Source organism: Dipteris shenzhenensis, chromosome 1, assembly GCF_047967505.1.
Source record: "Dipteris shenzhenensis isolate YYH24624 ecotype China chromosome 1, Dip_SZ_1.0, whole genome shotgun sequence".
Taxonomy (NCBI): domain Eukaryota; kingdom Viridiplantae; phylum Streptophyta; class Polypodiopsida; order Gleicheniales; family Dipteridaceae; genus Dipteris; species Dipteris shenzhenensis.
Genome location: NC_141596.1, coordinates 47355806 through 47377466, shown reverse-complemented (window position 1 = coordinate 47377466; position 21661 = coordinate 47355806). Strand labels below are relative to the sequence as shown.

General features: G+C 43.8%; 1 protein-coding gene across 1 annotated transcript in view; it reads right to left on the bottom strand.

Annotated features, from left to right (window-relative positions):
• Window positions 1-1758: 1758 nt before the first annotated feature.
• The window catches only part of LOC147905948 (chloroplastic import inner membrane translocase subunit TIM22-2-like), a 40700-nt gene continuing 20797 nt past the window's right edge, over window positions 1759-21661 (bottom strand). The window contains exons 2-5 of the mRNA XM_087382392.1: window positions 4198-4262; window positions 3993-4065; window positions 2682-2735; window positions 1759-2561 (exon numbers count right to left, since the gene is read on the bottom strand). Of these exons, the coding sequence (XP_087238518.1) occupies window positions 2311-2561; window positions 2682-2735; window positions 3993-4065; window positions 4198-4262 (443 nt within the window). The 3' untranslated portion in view covers window positions 1759-2310. The remainder of the gene's footprint in view (window positions 2562-2681; window positions 2736-3992; window positions 4066-4197; window positions 4263-21661) is intronic.

Here is a 21661-nt window from a genome sequence, read left to right as displayed (position 1 = left end):
TTACTCGTGCATAGACATATTGCCTTGGCTGTTTGTCACCGATGTCTACATTCTGCTAAATCTGGGCCTCACATTTTCTGACATTGTCCACATACTTGTGATTTCTTCACTCTCATTTGTCAAGGGCTTCGAGCTAGATTTCCTACTGTTACTTTTGGTAAATTCTTCTGGTTATTTGGTTTTCATCCAGCTAGATAGGGTTTTGATTTATTTTTTGTTTGGGTGCACTACTGGGCACTTTGGACTCTATGGATGGACAGAAATCATGTCATCTTTAGTATCCTATTGACTTGTACTGAGATTTTCAATTGAGTAGTAGTTACTCCGCTTTTGGAGTACCTATGAATGTAATTATTTCACAACAATAAAATATTCTTCTCACTAAAAAAAGTGTGTGTGAGAGAGAGAGAGAGAGAGCATATAATATTTCCATGACTTTGTAACCAATCTACACCCTAGTAGAGTATAAACAAGACAACTTTTTATTTAGGTAATTATCTTCACACCAAAAGCCAAACCAAGAGCTTATACAAGTATACCTTCCTTGGCTAGCATTCACCTATCTCTACTACTCACCCAAGGTGTTGGGGCTTGCATTGCTATTAGTTGTTTGACTTAATTGAACTTTCTTGAGAGCTACTTGGAACTATCCAAATAGCTTTTGTGGTGCTAGCTAGTGGTGAATGCAACTTCACCATGAGGCAAAATCTTCAATAAATAACAATGACAATTGTAAAGATTTCCAAGAAACTATAAAGCATGTGATCACCATCAAAAGGTTTGCTACAAATATGACACTAAGAGCACAAACCTTGGAGCCAAGACAAAAAGATAAGTTATAGTTAGAGATTTTCTCTAGTACCAATAGGTCTGATACAAAATCTAGGATTTGGATAAGGCCAAGTGGCTTCATTTGAGGGCAAGGATTCCCAGGTTCGTTTAGGCTCAGCACATTATAAAGTAATCAAGTATTGGAACTTACATGTGTTGTAGTTACCTCTTTATTTGAGCCTCAATCTAAGATAAATGTTTTCAAGGTTACTAGGATCATTGCTTGGCCCTGATCATAAGGCCATGAGACATAATCAATCTCTATATTTCCTTGCCATCGCTGAAACAACTTTTCCTTTCAACAGTACATCTTGCAAGCCTAGCCTCATTTCTCAATAGAAACCTACATAAAAAGATTACCCTCACCTAGAACTTTATTTCCACGAGGTACCATGAAAGGTAGTAGCTCAATCTATAGTCATAAGCAAGATTCCACTATTGCAATGTTGAGACTAGAAATTATGTAACATTTTCTTACTCATCTCTCCCTCTCTCCAAGCTCTACATCAATAAGTCAGCTTGTGTCAAATACACTTGTCCCATCCTGCTCCATGCCAACAATGTGATCTCAAACACAACAAGATTACAGCCCTCTCTCCAAGCTCTACATCAATAAGTCAGCTTGTGTCAAATACACTTGTCCCCTCCTACTCCATGCCAACAATGTGATCTCAAACACAACAAGATTACAGAGCCACCTGGCAACTCTACACGCTTTACGTGACAATCAAGACATGGTCAATCTTGGGAAGACCAAGGTTATAATCTTCAACATTAGTGATACCCAACTCAGCACGAGTCATACAAGCACACGTCAGCATTGTCACATCTTACGTTTACGTAAGATGCATTCTAAATAATTGGAATGTGTGGTAGACACACTGCTTTAACCTATACATATTGAGAAGCTTTCACTAGCACACTTTCAAACTACCCTTTTTCACCATAATAGCATCATTATCTGAATAAATTCTAAGAATCTCCTTTTTCATTGTCAAAGGCAGATTTCTACTTATAAACAGAACTCAGCCCTGTTTATAACGTCCAAACACGAAGCCATTTGTGTCATCACAGCTGTAGCCACACCTTTCCAATAGGTGATTGCTGTCCTCCAAATTAGCCACGCGAGTGGCTTGTCTAGGTTAGGTAAATTCTGTCACCTTACTACGCATGAATCTTGTCACCCCAATCCGAGAGATTCCAAAGCAAGAGGACAGAGCAAAGAAGGCATTCAATTTTCCATGCTTATGACAAGTGAGTGTAGCTATTGGAAAACCCTTCTTCACTAACAATACAGTACTTGCTAATCAATTTCACAAGGGACCACATCAAAGAACAGAATTGAACTCACGTTGAGGCAATCCACATTTGATCTCCAATACGTGGGCCAAATTACAGGCATCCTTGACCAAGCTCAGTAGCTGGCAGAATGCTTGTTATGTAGACTTAGATTTCCTCATAGGAATGATGGGAAATTTTCTAGCGCTTGATATTTATATAAAGGCCAGCTTTTTCTCGCCCAGAAAACTCGAGACTCTCTAGAAAAATGGGCGGCAAAACAAAGGGAGGAAGTACATGAAACGAGAGCTTCTGTGCCATTTTCTTTTGCTCTTTACAAGCTGGATAGAAATCAAGAGAAGCTGCCATAGCAGGCTGTTTGCTATACCTTTCCATAATATAAGAAAAGGCAGCAAAGGTTAAACAGCTGCGGAGGAGGACATCTGGAGACCCTGCAAATTCCAAAGGAAATCAATCAAAGCACAATAGGAAAACTGAAAACAAGATCCCCCTTTGAAGGAACACATGGAGAAAGTATAATAATTATGAAGCCTGCTTCCAATGGACCTTACCTGGTGTACTGAGGGCAAGACCAGTTGCACAGCCAGCAATACCTGCATTTATCGCTGGAAGCAGCATACCTTGACTCAGAAAACTTGCTGACTTCATAGAAAATCTTTGGTAACATAATATAGTAGCAACCAAAAAGGCATCATCCTTAATATGAACTCTGAAAAATAAGCAATCTTCTCTCAACCACAATTTCCAGCAACACAAAGAAGCACAAACAGGCTTGCCAAGCATACACTTGCACGAGTATGTGCACTAAACACAGGGATGAAATTGGCAAACAGCCAGTACCGTCTTAAAGAGACCAAAATTAAACCATTAGGCAACCAGTGGTAAAAAAAACACCAAAATAGCCGCCAAATTCTTAGCAATGACGAGGTAATTAGTAACCTCCCACATTGTCATCATACATCAGTACCACGTAAAATCCTCACTACCAATTGGTAGCTATGTAATATCAACAAAAGTTCTGAAAAGGAAGGATACTTTGATTTACGTACAGCCAAACTTGGCAAGATGCTTAGCATGTTACCACAGACCAGAACCTCTACTCAACCACCTTTCCAAACCACACAACTGCCTCCAAACAGAAAAAGTTTCATGTTCGCCAACAGCTATCATTCGCATTAATCCTTGCAACTCCAATCAGAAGGTTGTTTTAACACGAGCATTTAAAAAAAAAAAAACTCAAAAGGGTCATCACCATTCTCACCTCAGTAGCTAGCTAGTTATGCTATGGCCATGCACATAGTGTGTGTGGAGGATACTGATTGTGTTCTTCCAAGATATGCTCAATGCAGCATCGCAAGACATAATGGGCTTCAACACTAGACAGCTACACAGCTGGACACTTCCACTTTATGATATAAGTCCCAATGAACCAGGAACATGCAGAAGCTCATCATGCAAAGGCAAATTGAGGTGCAGTTTTGTCACCCACAAGATGGAAAATATGAGCTCCATGACAAGGGACTAGCTACTATGTCATCCCTACAGGCTTCACGGGTGTCCATTTGCATGGGTACAGATCATTCTAAAAATATATGCTCTCCATATACTCACTTATCTACATACACACATGGATATATTTGTAAAATCCTCCTGCTGCTAATATTGCTGCAGCCCGAAACACGCTTTATCATCATTTCTATATCAACCCTAGTTTATAGTTAAAACAGCTGATATATAAAAGCCCAATACACACGCTTATTTAATTTGAGTGTTTTGACAGCCAAAACATATAGCGTTGGAATGCATACATTATTTCTGTGTGTAAAGCTCTGAGCTGATAAAGAGAATTGGAATGTTCTTACCATCTTGCTTCCCTCTAATTTTCCTCAAGCCACATGTAACCAGTGTGTGTACACCAGAAAGGAGAGCAAACATCTGAGAAAAGCAAGCTCCTCGTCAGAAAAAGCAGAAAATGTGGCAACTGTCAGAAACAAAAAGTACTGTCTCCCTTTACATGATCTCTAAAACTCCTTAGCATCAAATGACAGCTCGCATCAAACTTTTAACCTTTGCAGAGGAACCAGCCTCCTTCAAACATCCTTTAAAACCTTGCCTCTTCCATAATCCTTGGCCTACATCAGAACAATGAAAGTTTTAAGAACTTAATATTACTTGCTTTTTAGATTAAACTTACAGTTGAAATGGTGAAAAAGCCAAGCCCAGGATCATGACCAATTGCTCAAAAACACGATGTCCAAAATGTGGCAAGGAAATGCTTGCAAAAGCATCCTAAGCCAAAAAACAAATATATGACAAACTCTATGAAAACAAAAAATAAATTTCCACTCCAAAATCAGATAACATTTAATAGCAGATGTTCTTCTTTAGGAAAGTAAAAGAATTAAGTCATCCCACAAAAGACCTGTGTTGGAATGGTCACCTCCCCATCTGTGAGCCCCAAATGAGGAGAGCAAGGGGGAGGTGGAGCAGAATGCGTTGGTTGGCATGTGAGCATTGTTGGAGCATGCCACATTGGCTGGACTGACAGGGAATACAAGGCTGGCACATGGGAGGCACATGGGCTGCCATGTGGGCAGCAAGCAATCAAAGAAAAGGTAGAAAACAGAGGGCAGCAAATGGGCTGCCATGAGGGAAGCAAAATCAGAAGATCACATGGCAGATTGAAGGCTCCCCTGAAGGACATAACTTGTATGGAACAGCCATGTGGCACACAGAAGCATCACGGGGCAGCACTGCTCAGTCTGCATGGACTGTCTGGAGCAGACGGAGCATGAAATGTCAGCACGTGCGACTGTACAGGTGACTGGGACAGAGCCTTAGCAGGTAGAGAGAGGCTGGAACAGGTCCAGGAAGATGGCGAGGCATCAGGAGCAGCATGGTGACTGATCTACCTGGAGTTTGGGCCAGCAACAGGGCTGGAAAAGAGCCTGGAACCGGCCTGGTTAAAGGTGCCTGGAGCAGACTGTCAGACAGGCCCAAGGTTGGCTGGTTGGTGAGCCAACCAGGTTGGCTGGTTGGTCCAGACCAGTCGGCTATATTTGGGGGCCATTGTGGTTTATAAATAAGAGCCATTCTGGGCTCATTACCTATCCATTGTTTGAGCAGTTTGGAGCAGCAGGCAGCCTGCCTCAAGGACCTATCCAGGCATCTGGTGCAGCAAGGAAGGTGGTTGGCTGCAGGAGACAAAGGGCTCACTGTTGGGTACAGGGAGCAATGGAGTGGAAATGGAATGCAAGAGCAAACAAGAAGCTGAAGGAACCGAAGAGTACTTGCAAATGATAATGAAGAAAGTACAAGAGTGGCTATGGCCCCAATGTCAAATGGTTGACTTGGGCTAGGATGGGCTGGATCTCTATCATGCATGCTCTAGTCATCCTCTGTGGCGCACGCTCCACTGCTTTACATCGTCTATTTCCACAGAGCCATGCTGTCCTCATGTTGGCGATCTCCAATAATTCCCCATGAAGGAAAGCGGTCTTAATGTCCAACTCATGTACCTCGCAATGCATGTGGGATGTGAAGGGAGAAGGTGAGTGGGAGAAGAACAAGAGGGAGAGAGTGAGACTCAAAACATGCGGGTGTGAAGTGATGAGCCACACCACAAACTCTTAAGTTTTATCAGGATTAGGTTTTCCCCCTATGACTGTCTTAAGACAGTCATAGGTGTCATATCTTTAATAAAGGGGTGGCAATGTGTCTTTACCCCAACAACCTCCCACCTAAAGGCCAATATGCCTAAAGGGGAGAAAAGAATAAAAATTACAGCAATATACAGTTACTGTATACAAGACCATAAAATAAGAGTGGTCTCATCCTAATCCCATGATGTGGCAGCAATGTGCAAACCGCTCTGTAGGCAAGCTCTTAGTGAGCAAATCTGCAGGATTATCATCAGTATGCACCTTCACAAGCTCAAGTCGCTTGTCTTCCTGATGAAATGATATTTCACATCTATGTGCTTGGTCTTCTGATGAAAGACCGGATTCTTTGCCAACATGATAGCACTCTGACTATCACAATGCAAAACTGGCATATCTCCTGTAATGCCCAAGTCTCCCGCCAGCCGAGTAAGCCATATTGCTTCCTTGCAAGCCTCAGTGGCTGCAACATATTCAGCTTCAGTAGTTGACAGTGCAACACATTTCTGCAACCGAGACACCCATGATATAGCACCTCCTGCAAATGTGAAAATATAACCAGTAGTAGACTTCCGGTTATCTGCATTCCCTGCATAGTCTGAATCTGTAAAACCATGCACCAATGCATCCTGCCTACCATAGCATATGCACAAGTCTTTGGTACCCTTGAGATACCTCAAGACACCTTTCACTGCTTCCCAGTGCCGCTTGCCTGGATTTGCCATATACCTGCTGATGACTCCCACCGCAAAAGCAATATCCGGACGAGTGGCAACCATGGCATACATCAAAGAACCAACTGCAGATGCATACGGAACCTTGGCCATTTCAGCCTTATCATCATCTGATCTGGGGCTGTCCTTACTGCTGAGTTTTAAATGTGGAGGCAACGGGGTACTAATAGACTTCCCCCCCTCCATTTTAAACCTCTGCAGTACTTTGTCAATGTACTGCTTCTGTGACAGAAACAAAAGTCCCTTGGACCTGTCACGAGTAATCCGCATGCAAAGAATATGGTTGGCATCACCCAAGTCTTTCATGTCAAAAGACTTATGCAGTTGTTTCTTTAAAGCACTAATCTCATGCTGAGATTTACTGGCAATCAGCATGTCATCCACATATAGAATGAGTAGCATCAAACTGCCATCCTTTGCCCGTTTGGTGTACAAGCAATGATCGGTTTCACACCTATCATACCCTTGGGACTGCATGAAGGCATCAAACTTCTTGTACCATTCCCTTGGTGCCTTTCCCTTTAACAGCATATTCCTCTGGCTGACTCATATAGATCTCATCATGGAGATCTCCGTGAAGAAAAGCAGTCTTCACATCCCTTTAACAGCATATTCCTCTGGCTGACTCATATAGATCTCATCATGGAGATCTCCGTGAAGAAAAGCAGTCTTCACATCCATCTGACATAAATCCATGTCCTCATGAGCAACAAGAGCTAACACTGCTCTCAAAGTAGTCATCTTGACTACAGGGGAAAAGATCTCATCAAAGTTAATACCTTTCTCCTGCTTAAATCCCTTGGCAACCAATCTGGCTTTATACCTCGGTAAAGCATTTGAATCCACTTTGACTTTGTAAACCCACTTACATGGCAAAACCTTTCTGCCTGCAGGTAGCTGCACCAAGTCCCATGTATCATTTTGAAGTAGAGAGTCCATTTCAGACTGCATGGCTTTCTCCCACTTCCTTTTCTCTGTTCTTCCCATAGCTTCCTTGAAGCTGGAAGGCTCACCACAATCTGTCAGCATGATAAAATCAGCCACATTTTTGGCTCCTGGAACAAACCTGTCAGGAGGCCGTTGTACACGGGTGCTCCTCCTAACAAAATGTTCCGGATTAGGCTGCTGTCCAGCCTGTTCGTCATGCATGACGGGTGGCTGTACCACCATATCTGGCTGTTCTACAGCCCCATCTGCTGGCATATCCAGTGGTGCATCATTGGCAAAATTATCTGGCTGATTTCCAGCCTGTATACCCTCTTGAACAGGGTTATCTGCAGCAGCCTGCTGCTGCATATAAAAGGGCATTCTTTGCTGTCCAACATCATCATAAATAACCCTCTTGTATTCCACAGGTTGCACGGGTTCCTTGTGTACACTATCCTCTTTAAAGATGACATCATTGCTGCGTATAATCTTCCGTTTAACGGGATCCCATAACCTGTACCCCATTTCACCTTCGTCACCATAACCCATAAACCCCCATTATCGGATCTGAGGCATTTCAGCCTGCGACCTGTCCGATTCTCAACCTGAGCGACAAACTTCTTGAAAGCAGCTAAGGCATCGCTTTTATGCTTCAAGAAATAGACCCACACTCTGCGTGTGGCATCATCAATAAAAGTAATGAAATACTTTGCACCCCCTAGTGATAACTGTGGCATCTCACACAAATCAGTGTGCACTAGATCAAGCGGTGCTCTATTCTGGGGAGTTCTCCTCTTATGAGGAGTCACAGAATGCTTGCCAAACATGCAATGATCACAAGTAGGCAAATCTGAAAAAGAAAGAGACGGCAGATAACCCAAACGTGACAGTTCTTGCATTCCTTTAACAGACATGTGTCCCAACCGGCTATGCCACAATGAAACCTTTGGCAGCTCGGTTATGGCAACAACATGATTACCTACACTGGAAACATAAAGAGGGTACAAGGTATCACTCTTAAAACCCTCAGCCACTACAACCTGGCCATCAGTAATCACCCATTTGGAATCCCCAAATGTGGTGTGGTAACCACTGTCATCCAATAAGCCAGTGCTAATAAGATTTTTCTTGATTTGCGGCACATGGCGAACACCATCAAGCATAAAAGTACGTCCATCAAGGAACACTATCTGTATACTGCCAATCCCTGCAATCTGACATGCATAGTTGTTCCCAAGGTGAACAACTCCATAAGTACCTGTGTAGGAAGTAAACCACTCCCTATGAGGAGTATCATGAAAAGAAGCACCTGAATCCAAGAGCCAGGTGTGCATGTCATGGCCATCAATAACCAAGGTATGTGCAATTACAGCAGAAGAACATAATACCTCATGTCTGTCACTGTCACTGTCCTCTGCTGCAACATTCGCTGCATCCAAGTCATCTACCTTGGCCTTGCCTTTGCCTTTACTTCCACTGCCTGCATCCTTTACTTCAGCCTTCTTGGCTTTCTGATCCCGTATAAACTTGAAGCACTTAGACTTCACATGTCCCTTCTTGCCACAATAAAAGCATTCAATGTCCTTTTTACCACGGGACTGACTTCGGGATTTGGACTTACTAGCAGATCTCCCCTTCTGCTGAGTCCTGCTTCTTTCCTGTACCTGCAAAGCATTTGAAGACTTGCTGCCCGCATTATTTTTCCTGCTCATCTCCTCCATGAGGAGAGAGCTCTCTACATCAGCATATATAAGAGTGACATTCGAATTAGACAAGGTGGTCTTGAAAGTGTCCCAACTCTCAGGAAGGGTACACAACAAGAAAGTAGCCTTGAACTCCTCATCCAGGTTCAACCCCTGTGCAATCAGCTGTGTAAAGATGGCATTGAACTCACTCAAGTGTGAGGTCATAGCTGTACCTTCCTTCATGCGAAGATCAACCAGCTTCTTCAACCAATACACCTTACTGGCTGAACTCTTTTGGGCATACAACTCTGCTAGCCTCTGCCATACACCATAAGAGGTCTTTTCAGCCTGAACATTGTACACAAGAGAATCACTGAGAGTAAGCATGATAGCAGCCCTCGCGGACAGATCTAGCTCCTCCCATTCATCATCTGACATCCCAGATGGCTTGACACCCTTCACCCTTATGGGCTTAGAAATCTTCTTAAGCAGAATTACATTCAAACACTGTTCTGCCCATAATGCATAATTGTGTGCCCCTTCCAACTTCTTTATGTTCAGAATTGATGATTCACTTCCCCCTGATGCCATATCAGATAAGGAAAGTACCTGACTCCCTGTAAGTCAAGAAAGACTGAATAAAATTCTGATTTCTCAGAAAAAACCTGCTCTATCAAGAGCCAGGAGCACTCACAATAGTGCTGTTTTTTTTTACTGTCAGAAAATCTGCAGCACAACAGAAAATTTCTCTCCAGTTACTGTACCTTCTGACACACTGTACCGTGCTCAAATAGGCATAAAAACAGTAATTTCAGAATACTGCAGCTGCTCCACAAGTGCTTTAACAGTGCATCATCAGCTGACAAGGCACAAAACACTGCTGTCCTGATCACTTCTCCCACCTCAGATGAGATATTGCACTGATTTAATATGCATAAACCACTTAGCATACACTGTTTTGTTCACCAAAAAAAAAGAGCTCCAGACACTTCAGCCTGTCACAAAACCTGCAACAAAAAATGGGATAAATCCCAAGCAATTACCCTTCTGCCAAGGGAATAAAATGCATCCGAAGATCTCTGACAGTAACCCAAGTGCTCTCAAGCAAAATCTGGGCAAAAGCCCCTTGACCTGACACTTGTACCAAGTGAAAACAACCTCAACAATGAGGGATAAGGCATACAATGTGCAAATCTCTCTGACAAAATCAACTAACAGTGTAATGCAAATACTGCCATGTGTAGAAATGACATACACAGATCCCAACGTACAAACACTCAATGAGGAACCTTTTGAGCATTGTCAACGATGGACAGTTAGGGACCGAGTAAACTCGATGCGCCCTGGCCAAGCGTGGCTCAACTGAGGTTCTCTGAGTGTTGCACAAGAAATGTGACCTGCAAGAAAATGTCACCTCCACACTACGGAAATCGAGACAAATGTGTGCACTCTAACACCACACTACCTCAAGGCATACAAAGCTGCCGGGCAAAAGCCCTATGATCTGCTCACCCGTAAACTGAGATTCAAACCCAATAAAGGCATATATCCTCTGTCAGATGCATAAATCCCGATATCTGTGCACAAGTTCTCCACGCAGAAGGGAGATAACTGAGAAAGTACTTGCTGTACTTCATGCAATGCAATGCACCTCGGGTAAAAAACCAAATCTCCTCGCTGGACCTGCTGTACTTTTGAAGAAAATCGAGATTTTCTTCTTCTTCCTCCTCGAATGCCACCTAGGCCTGCGTGCCTAGATGCCTGACGCTGCTCCCTTAAAAAAAGAACGCCTCCCTGTCGCAGTTTCCAAGGAAACAGTACGGCGTCGTCCGTACTGTACGGACGCCTGTACGGCTACCGTACGGCGGTACGGACGGCCGTACGTCTGTACAGTAGCTGTATAGTGCGCAAAATGTTGCGCACACGCAGCTAGCAGCAGCTAGCTGCTGCAACGAAGGCCGGCTGCCCCGCGCTGCCTGCGGGTGCGCCGCCTCGTTACCCACACTGCTTGCGCAGTGCACCTGCGTGTTGCCACTGTCCCGCGCCGCCTTACTCTGCTCGCAGACCAGCTGCTCACCCGCGTGGGCAGTACGGTGCGCTGCCCTTGCTGTCCCGCTGGCCCTTGCTGCGCTGCCTGCCCTTGCAGAGGCTAGGTAGAGGTCGAGGGGGTGGGTAGGCTAGGGTAGGGAGTGGAGAGGGAGAATAGGCTCTGATACCAGTTGAAGGGAGAAGGTGAGTGGGAGAAGAACAAGAGGGAGAGAGTGAGACTCAAAACATGCGGGTGTGAAGTGATGAGCCACACCACAAACTCTTAAGTTTTATTAGGATTAGGTTTTCCCCCTATGACTGTCTTAAGACAGTCATAGGTGCCATATCTTTAATAAAGGGGTGGCAATGTGCCTTTACCCCAACAGGATGCAAGAACAATGACACACCACATGGTAGTAATGCATGAAGTGGGATCAAATGTCTCCTCAAAGTCAATGCCATGTTGATGGGCATAGCCTTTGCAACAAGGCGCGCTTTGTCACGGTCAACACTGCCATCAGCCTTCTGCTTCAATTCGTAGACCCACTTAGTGTGTATAGCATGCTTGCCTGTTGGCAAGTCACACGACTACCATGTACAATAGAATCAAGTTCAGCTCTAATGGCATCCTTCCATTCTCTGTTATCCTCATGACACAGAGGTTCCTCATTACAGGCAGTAGCAATCAAAGCAACATGAAGCAAATTGCCATGCATTTATTTTTGTGCACCTTTGCGCGAGTAGCCAAGGACTCAGTTTGCTTGTTGTCCCATAGAGTATCCAAACCTTGAAACTCTTTTCTATTGTCTAATGAGAGCCTGCTCCTCATCAACTACATGATCAATGCATAATAATCAAGTCACTGCAAATTAGACTGAACATTGGCAATGGGGGGAGGCTGTGAACTGCTAGAAGCATTTGGAGTCGTACCTTGCAAAGAGGCATCGGAATCTGTGTAACTAAAAGAAGGGCAGTATGAAAGTATATCAGGGGCTTCTACTGACGGCTGTTTTTTACAATCCGTCCAAAATAAAGCTGCATTCTCAGCAAAAACCACGTCTTTACTAACAATGATCTTGCTTGTGCTGGGCAAACAACTTGCATCCTTTTCTCTATGAGCTGTAGCCAATGAAAATGCTTTAATGGCCTTATCATCCAGCTTACGCCTCAGTTGAGAGGGTACATGTGCATATGCAAGAGATCCAAACACTAGCATGTGAGAAATTACAGGCGGCCCGTCCATGCTTCATAAGGGATCCTGGTCTTCAATGCTTGAGTGGGTGCTTGATTGAGCACACAATTGGCACGCATAACGGCATCCAACCAGAATTTATTCAACAAAGACTTCCCCTTACGCATGCACCTGCCCATTTTCATGGATTTTCTATTTTTTAACTCTGCAAGTTCATTTTGTTGCGGAGTGTATGTGTATGGCAGCTCTAGTCCAAGCCCTCGCCGGTTTATGGAGTTTTAGCATGGTGAGCTGGAGGCCTGGGGGTCGAAGGCAAGTCCCGCATGCTTGGGTCCATCAGGTTCCTGGGATCTTCTCCGCTCTCTTAGTTTCCATAAAGTATGGAGGGTCCACACTTGAGGTGGTGCCGAATAAACAAGGCGGGGGGAAAGAGTTCTCCATAAAATGTTTGGCGGGTTAAGTGCCTCACACAGCAAAGCCGGCTCTCAAAACAAAACAAAATGTATGGCACTGTGCACTGATGTATGATACCCAGACCGCTACTCATGGGATAAATATTCAACCCCCCTCTCAATCAAGAGTTTTTCCCACTCTCATTCTCTACTAAGGCAAGAAAATGCTTGAAGCAAGAGAAGACATCCGAATTGGATTTCATGGAATAAATCCACGTAAACCTTGGTGAAGTCATCCACAAAAGTAATAAAGTATTAAGTACTCCCAAGTGATGCTGTCCACATCCGCCTGCATACATCACTTTGTACTAGGTGCAACTTCTTGGATGCACCATGCCATGAGTGAGTATTGGAAATCACAGCTTCAGCAATGGCATTAGCTTCTATATGGTTTAGCAACATCTTTTTTCAAATATATCATGGAGAGATACAAGCCACTATCAAGTGTCCCAATGAGTACATTACAGTTATCGTGCCAGTTATCATACATGGCACAACGATGACCGTCAACAAGAACTCTTAAGCCATGTGTGGAGATGTGACACGACCCCAGCACTCCTGAAACCCCTGATCTGCAAGCAAACACAAGAACACACAAAACGTGAGAAAACTGAGCAGGCTGCTCACCACCCAACCATAACATCTACGGGATGCGATCCTGAATCAAGAGATGTCCCCTCCGAGCCACGAGCTGAGCTATTGGCACGAACTCCCAACCGGATCCTAACTAGCCTGGTGTCCCATACCACCAGGTGGCGCTGTGAAGCCTGGGATCTACTGCTGGGCCTTGGGCTATGCTATGATGCACGAGCGTGTCCGTGACTCAATCCAGGATCAGACCTAGCACCTGGGAATGAGACTTGCTCCCATCGGCTCTCTAAGAACTGAACCTCTGGGCCCCTTATATAGACTTGGGCCCCAAGCGCCAAAAATAACGAAGACCCTTGCTACTCAACTTGAGAATCAAGCCTACCTAGGTCTAAGCCTTCCCAGGCTACCGAAGCTAGTCTTGTGTACCCAGTATATGCACATGACATACTACCCCTCTAAGAAATCACTCCTGAGTTCGCTAAAAAACCGGGGAATGTCCTCAGGAGATTCTGTAATGTCTCCCATGTTGATTCCTCATCAACACGATCCTTCCACTTGATCTTGTATTCTGTGATAGTTCTATTACGAATTTGTCTTTCACGAAATTCAAGAATACTCGCAGGTTCATGTGGAATAAAAGTCAAATCTGTATTTCTTGAGGAGAAACAAGTTCATCATCCGCACCCAGTAACTCTTTCAGTCTACTGACATGAAATACGGGATGTACTTTAACATCAGGAGGCAATTCTAGTTTATATGCAACTGCTCCAATTCTTTTAATAACTTTGAACGGACCACAGTATTTGGGAGATAGCTTCGGAACCAAACCAGTACTTAGGCTCTTGGATTCCTTGGGAATATGCAAATATACCATCGTTCCTTCAGTGAACTCTCTAGGTGAACGATGTCTATTAGCATAAAATCTGTCCCGATCTTGGGCACTTCTAATAGACTCCTTGGCAAACTGTAACATTTCTTGCATGTCTTGCAAGAATGTCGTTGTAGCATCATTTTGGATTCCCTTTAACCCAACCATAACTGGTGACTTAGGTTGAAACCCGTACATAAGCATAAAAGGACTGTAACCAATACTTGAATGCTTTGCTTATAAGCAAATTCTATCATAGGTAGATAATCTTCCCATGAATACTGTCTCTTAGAAACATATGCCCGAAGCATATCTTCAACCAATTGGTTGACCTTCTCTATACTGCCATCAGATTGTGCGTGATCTGAGGAACTCATACTTGGAGTAGTTTCCAACTTCTCAAAAACCAGTGTCCAAAAGTTACTTGTAAACTTTGAGTCCTTGTCGCTGACTATGTCAGACGGCAAACCATACAGCTTAAACAAGTGGTCCACAACTCGTGAGCCAATTGAACAGCTGAGATGGTTATTCTCGTAGGTAAGAATCTAGCCATTTTTGTCAGACGGTCCACTATGACCCAAATGGAGTCATGATCCTTGCGCGTTCTAGGCAAACCCGTAATAAAATCCATGGAAATACTTTACTTGGGATTTGCAATGGCTGTAACAAACCCGCGCTTCTAAGGCGTTCTGCCTTAGTAACCTGACAAACCCAGCAACTTACCACAGAGTTTTCAATAAATACACGCATCTTAGGCCAATAAAAGATATGCTTCACAAGAGACAGAGTCTGATGTATACCTGAATATCTAGCACTAGGAGCATCATGACACTCCTAGAGAATCTTGAATCGAAGATCCGAAACATCTAGCACACATATCTTTCCATTCTGGAACAGCAAGCCATTCCTAATCATCCCTGACCTCCTGCCGCCTGTACCGTAGGTGGCACAATCCCCGAGTCCTGGTCAACCATGGAGCTCCCATCCACGACTTTCTGCCAATAAGAATTGAAATGACTATCAGTTGCGCAAAGCCCTCTCAAGGATTGAAATAGGTCTGAGGATATTTTTGTAAATGACATAGCATTTACAAACTTGACTCGGCCACCATACTATTCAACAAACCCTTTCGATAACGAATTTCAAAATCAAAAGCTTACATTAACTCTGCCTATCTAGCCTTTCATCCCCTTAATTCAGACCCGTCCACGTACTTGATTGACTGGTGATCGGTCAATACAAGAAACTTTGAACCATACAAATAGTGTCTCCAAACCTTCAGAGCATACACAACCGCATAGAGTTCTTTTTCTAGTGTGGGCCAACGATATTGGTTGTCGTCTAGCTTCTTACTCTTAAAAGCTACAGGTCTGCCCTCTTGGAATAAAGCTGCCCCAATCGCAAAATCACTTGCATCGGCCTCTAAAACATAAGGCCGGGTAGGATCGGGTAATGTAAGAACAGGTGCTTCCTTGATAGTTAACTTCAAGGTTTCAAAAGCCTTGTGCAATGCATCATTCCAAGAGATTGGCTAGTTAGACCTGCGTCCACGACCTTTCAATATGTTGGTTAGGGGTGCTGTGATGTGTGAATAATCACGCACAGACTTCCGTAGAAAAACTGTGAATCCTAGGAAAGAATCAAGTTGTTTCACAGTCTAAGGGATAGGCCATTCTAAAACCTTCTAGATACGATCCAGATCAATGCTAATACCTTGAGAAGAAATCTTGTGTCCTAAGTAAATGATCTCCTTCATAAAGAAGTCACATTTACTCATCTTGGCATAGAGCTTATGCTTTCTTAGAATAACTAAGACAATCCGAAGGTGTCCAATGTGATCCTCTAGCGTTCGGCTATATACCAAGATGTCATCTAAGAACACGACAACGAATTTGCCCAGAAAATCATGAAACAAATCGTTTATCATTTGTTGGAAGGTGGCAGGAGCATTGGTCAAACCAAAAGGTAATATGAGAAACTCGTAGTGGCCATACCTAGTTCGGAATGTGGTTCTATCTATGTGTCTAGCATAGATACTAATTTGGTGATAACCCGTACGCAAATCAATCTTAGTGAAATACTTCGCTCTGGCCAAACGGTCTATCAAATCATCGGAACGAGAAAGAGGGTATCGATTCTTAATTGTCACTTTATTCAATCGTTTATAATCTATACACATTCTCCACGAATTATCTTTCTTCTTTCTTAAGAGCACAGGTGCGCCCCAAGGTAATTTACTTGGGCGAATATAAGCCCATATTCAGATAATCTTGTAGCTATGAAGCTAACTCATCCTCCTCAAGCTGGCTCATCCTATAAGGTGGAACACTAATAGGTTGAGTCCTAGGTACTAAATCTATGCGATGGACTACTGCCCGTTCTGGAGGTAAACCTTCCGACTGTAGAGCAGGGAATACATCCATGAAATCATCCAACAACATTCTCAATTCACGGTGTTCAAACACACTTAAATCATTTTTGTTATTAACAGATACAACAAATGAAGAAAGCGGAATCAAAACACACTGATACACATCATAATGAGAAGTGTTTATAATATTCCGAAGCTACATTGCAAATACAATAGGTCCCTGAGAAGAGGGAATATTATCACACTGAATACAAAATTGGATGTCCTTATCCAAAAAAGAAAGGGTATGCTCTTTCCATCCAATCCAAATATCGTGGGTTTTAAACCATTCAATTCCGATTAACAAGTCCACATGTTTCAAGTACATGACATAGCACGTAAGAGCAGTTGTGTAGCCTTGAATCCGCATAGAAAGTACTTCAATCTTGCAATTCCAAAATTGCTTCCAAACTGGAAGCTGCACCTCGTAGGTGTGATCGCTAGGTATCGTGGACAACCCCATCTTCTACACAAGTTTGTAATTAACAAAGTTGGTCAAAAAGAATGTGAACTCTTTGGTCCCTAACTTCTCCATAAACTCGGAAAAGATCATGGGAACCAAATAACGAATTATTAAAAGTGCAATTACAAGAAGGTGAGCAGGTAATGACATTTACAGAAATACCTATCATCGAAACTTGATTAGCTCCCTTAGCTTTGGTACCTAGATCCGCATGGAGCTTCGGTCCCGACGCTTGCATTTGATTCTTGCGCTTAGGACAATCATTCCTAGTGTGGCCCTGCTGCTTGCATATGAAGCAACGTCCTTTCTTTAACTTCAATGTATGAAGGAAACAGGCACGACCATTCTTCACTGGAGTCAAATGTTTCTTGGAGGCTTTGTCTATAGACTTTGACTCCCCGGTACCAGTAGTAGACTGGAAGAACTTCCTCTTGTTCTTCCCACCCGTGTCGGCAACTGTGGTTCCCTTTGTGCTGGCCATGGTATCATCATAGATGCGCACGTAATTCATGGCCTCTTGCAAAGTGGTGCACTTATTGTTCTTGATCTATAACTTCTACGAGTCAGGCAAACCATCCACAAAGAAACCTAACAAGGTCACTGGATCCATCTTTATAGCTCTGGTCTACAAATCCCGAAACCTTTAAAGATAAACCTCCAAAGTCAGATTCAGCTTGGACATATCGACGGCTTTGAGCTTGCCTAATATATCATAATCTTCCTGCTTCTTCAGAAACTCTTTCCTGAAGACCCCTTCGAATTCTATCCATGTTGTAGGCTTGGGTCAGAGTTCCTTCCACCACAATAAAGCCTTTTCTGACATAAACCCTGCTGCAAGCTGTATTTTCTTGTCATCTGGAAAAGGGTGAAATTGGTAGTATACTTGCCACTTGTGCAACCAAGTGTTAGCAACCTCCTTGGTATGAGACTTATGATCTTCAAGAAAAGGATCTGGAGGGATGTTCAGACCTAACATTGAAGCCATGGCATCCACATGCGTGAGTGCCTAAACAGTGCTAGTCAAAAGTGTGAGTATAGTCTGAATCCCTTGGAGTTGCTGTATCAACTCAGTTTGATTCGTGTTAACCTGCTCAAACTTTTCATCAAGAGCAGTGGTGAATTCATTGAAGGCTATCTTCGTAATCAAATCATCGTAGAGCCCCTTGTCATCCTCCGCATGGTAGTTCATATCCTCGTCTCCCATCGCAAGCTCGAGGTCTACAAAATCAGCCATGACTGAAATCTGATCTGAAAAGAAGATAGGCGAGAGAAGGGAAGCAAGCAGGTGGCCTTGGAGCTAGGAGGTAGAAACGAAGTGAAAGCTGGCCAGGAAGGAGGCAATGGAAGAAGGGAAAGCTGGTCGATGGAGAAGGTAAGCTGGCTGAGCTGAGCTGACGAGTCAGCTCGAATTCTTGAACCTGGGATTCCGCTCCTGGCTGTCCGTACAAAGTGCTGCAGCAGGCCGTATAGGTGTTCTAGCTCCCGAGCGTAAAGGTGTAAAGGGGCTGGAAGTATGCGCAATCTAAAGGCTAGGAGAGAAGGCAAACTGGCCGAATTAATAAGGGGAGAGCAGGTTTTCAGTAAAGCCCTGCTTTTCCAAAAGCTCACCCTCCAAAAACAGAGGGATAGTGCTTTTTAAGCCTCCAGGCCCCCCCCCGAAAAGCAATTGGCCTGGATTGCTGCCTAGCCCTATCCTGTTGCGCACCTTCCTGCGCTCCCCTTCTACCTGCCATCACAACCCTTGAGCAGCCAGCCGATGCGCAGGATCTCCTTTGGTTCGCCCCAGCCCTACGCTGTCTCCTGACTCCCTTCTGACGCCTCTACCCGGACTTGACTACCTCCTCCTAACTACACCTCTCCCTCTCTCTCAGCCCGTCACATCTTGCAATGAAATCACCCTTCACTTTCTCTCTCCTTCCTTCTATCCCAATCTAATACCACTTCCCTTAACCGATGAACCAGCAGACACTTGCAAGGCATGAACACGAATTTCGAAATTAGGGCCATACTTGGAGAAAAAATCGTCCAAAATTCTCGCAACAGAAGTTCCTACCTTAGGAGTGTAGAATCCCGTAGGATAGAATAGATGCATCTTGCAAGAGGTGTGAGAGCACAATGAAAGAAAGATGATAGTTCTCTATTATGATTGTGAGAGAGAAGACTCTCTCTTATAGAAAGGGGGAGAAGGTAATACCTTTCCTACATAAGTGGCAATCAGCCCCTACATCAGTGGGAATCAATCCCTACATCAGTGGGATTGCCTTTGTCTTATATCATCACTTAGGTCACACACTAGACACATCATAGCACTTGATGTGCCTTTACAACACACACAAACACACATGTGACTAGATGCACACATGCACCATAGAGCAAGCCCTTGATCATACTTACCCCAACAAACCCCCCCTCAAGAGGTTGCCTCTTGCAGTGTCAAGGATACATCTAGTCTCATAGTTTCTCAAGCCATCTCATGGTGGTCAAGGATTAATCTATGGCTACATCATATGGTGACCAGAGGTGATTTACATAACATATTCTTTTTGGAGTTCTACTCCAGGCAGAGAACCTCAAAATTTGACCAAGTGATGATAAACAAAAAAGACAAGGTGCCTAAAAAGCATAGTCTTCATTTTCTTCATTTGATGATGGAGTTCTTCCTTCAGGCATAATTGCTTTGTTGTTGAAGTAGTCCTTCTTGTCTTTAGCTTTTTCTTTTGTAGACTTCTTTCCATTCACAACATTCCATATCTTCTTTTTCATAAGCATAAATTTGGCTTTTGTTTGCCAAGTATGGAAACTAGTTCCATCCAACTTCTCAAAAAAGGTCTTCGCTTCCATGGCAAGGTCTTACCCGAGGACAGTGTCTAGTGCCTTACAAGTGAAAATATGAGCAATAAAAAATAATCCTTCAAAGTACAAGCATTTAGTTTAGCAAAGACTTGTAACCAAATTCCATACTACAAATCAATGATGCTTTCACTTGCATGCTTCATAGAGGTGGCTAAATGAAAGTATTCCAAGCAAATCCACGTGTAGCAACTTAAAGCAAAGCTGTAGCCATAGTTGTACTGAAGCTATTCAACACTTTAAAACATCAGAAATGCTAAAGTAGCATCTAATGTAGCATCAAACTCACAACCTTGTCAAAACTGTCCAAAACAAAGACCAGAACTTGGAGGGTGCAATTCTCACAGCTCATAGCTCTATTCAAGGGGATTTTTATGCAGGAAGAAAGGCCTTATACCAGAGAAGAGCTACCAGCAAGGAGGGGCGCAATGTTGCGCCAGGTCACCATAGCCAGGCTTGAGAAGATAGACTGGTTTTTCGTCGTTTTCTCCTCCATCTCTTGTCCAAATGAGCTCAGATTTCAGCAGTGTCGTCTAGCACGAGCTCAGAGGAATTTGCAGATAGGTAAGTACAAAGGCGGCATTGCGCGAAATTTCGTCAGAGAGTGTGAGTGTTGGCATTGCGTGTATAGTCGAAATTTCTCTGATTGCTTGCAGCTGGAAGTTTGCCCATACGTGAGGAGTTTGCAGCTCAAAGGGTTTGGGCAATGGTCGTTTGTAGGCAGAGAACAGAGCTCTCAAAGATTTGGGAAAGAAGAAGGAAAATGGAGAAGATGAGAAACTAGTAGTTTATGCTAGAGATAGGATCTAATGCTAGGCTAGGCTAGATCTAGAACCTAAAGCTCTCTTACCATTTGTAGAATCCCGTAGGATAGAATAGATGCATCTTGCAAGAGGTGTGAGAGCACAATGACAGAAAGATGATAGTTCTCTATTATGATTGTGAGAGAGAGGACTCTCTCTTATAGAAAGGGGGAGAAGGTAATACCTTCCCTACATAAGTGGCAATCAGCCCCTACATCAGTGGGAATCAATCCCTACATCAGTGTGATTGCCTTTGTCTTACATCATCACTTAGGTCAGACACTAGACACATCATAGCACTTGATGTGCCTTTACAACACACACAAACACACATGTGACTCCCCTAGATGCACACATGCACCATAGAGCAAGCCCTTGATCATACTTACCCCAACAAGGAGTTGGCTCTGATACCAATTGACACGACCCCAACACTCCTGAAACCTCTGATCTACAAGCAAACACAAGAACACACCAAATGTGAGGAAACTGAGCAGGCTGCTCATGACCCAACCATCACATCTACGGGATGCGATCCCGAATTAGGAGATGTCCCCTCCGAGCCACGAGCTGAGCTATTTGCATGAACTCCCAACCAGATCCTAACCAGCCTGGTGTCTCATACCACCAGGTGGTGTTGTGAAGCCTAGGATCTGCTGCTGGGCTTTGGGCTACGCTATGATGCACGCGCGCATCCGCAACTCAATCCAGGATCAGACCTAGCACTTGGGAATGAGACTTACTCCCACCAGCTCTCTGAGAGCTGAACCTCTGGGCCCCTTATATAGACTCCGGCCCCAAGCGCCGAAAATAGCGAAGACCTCTAACTGGTTCGTACCCTTGCCACTCAACCCGAAAATTAAGCTTGC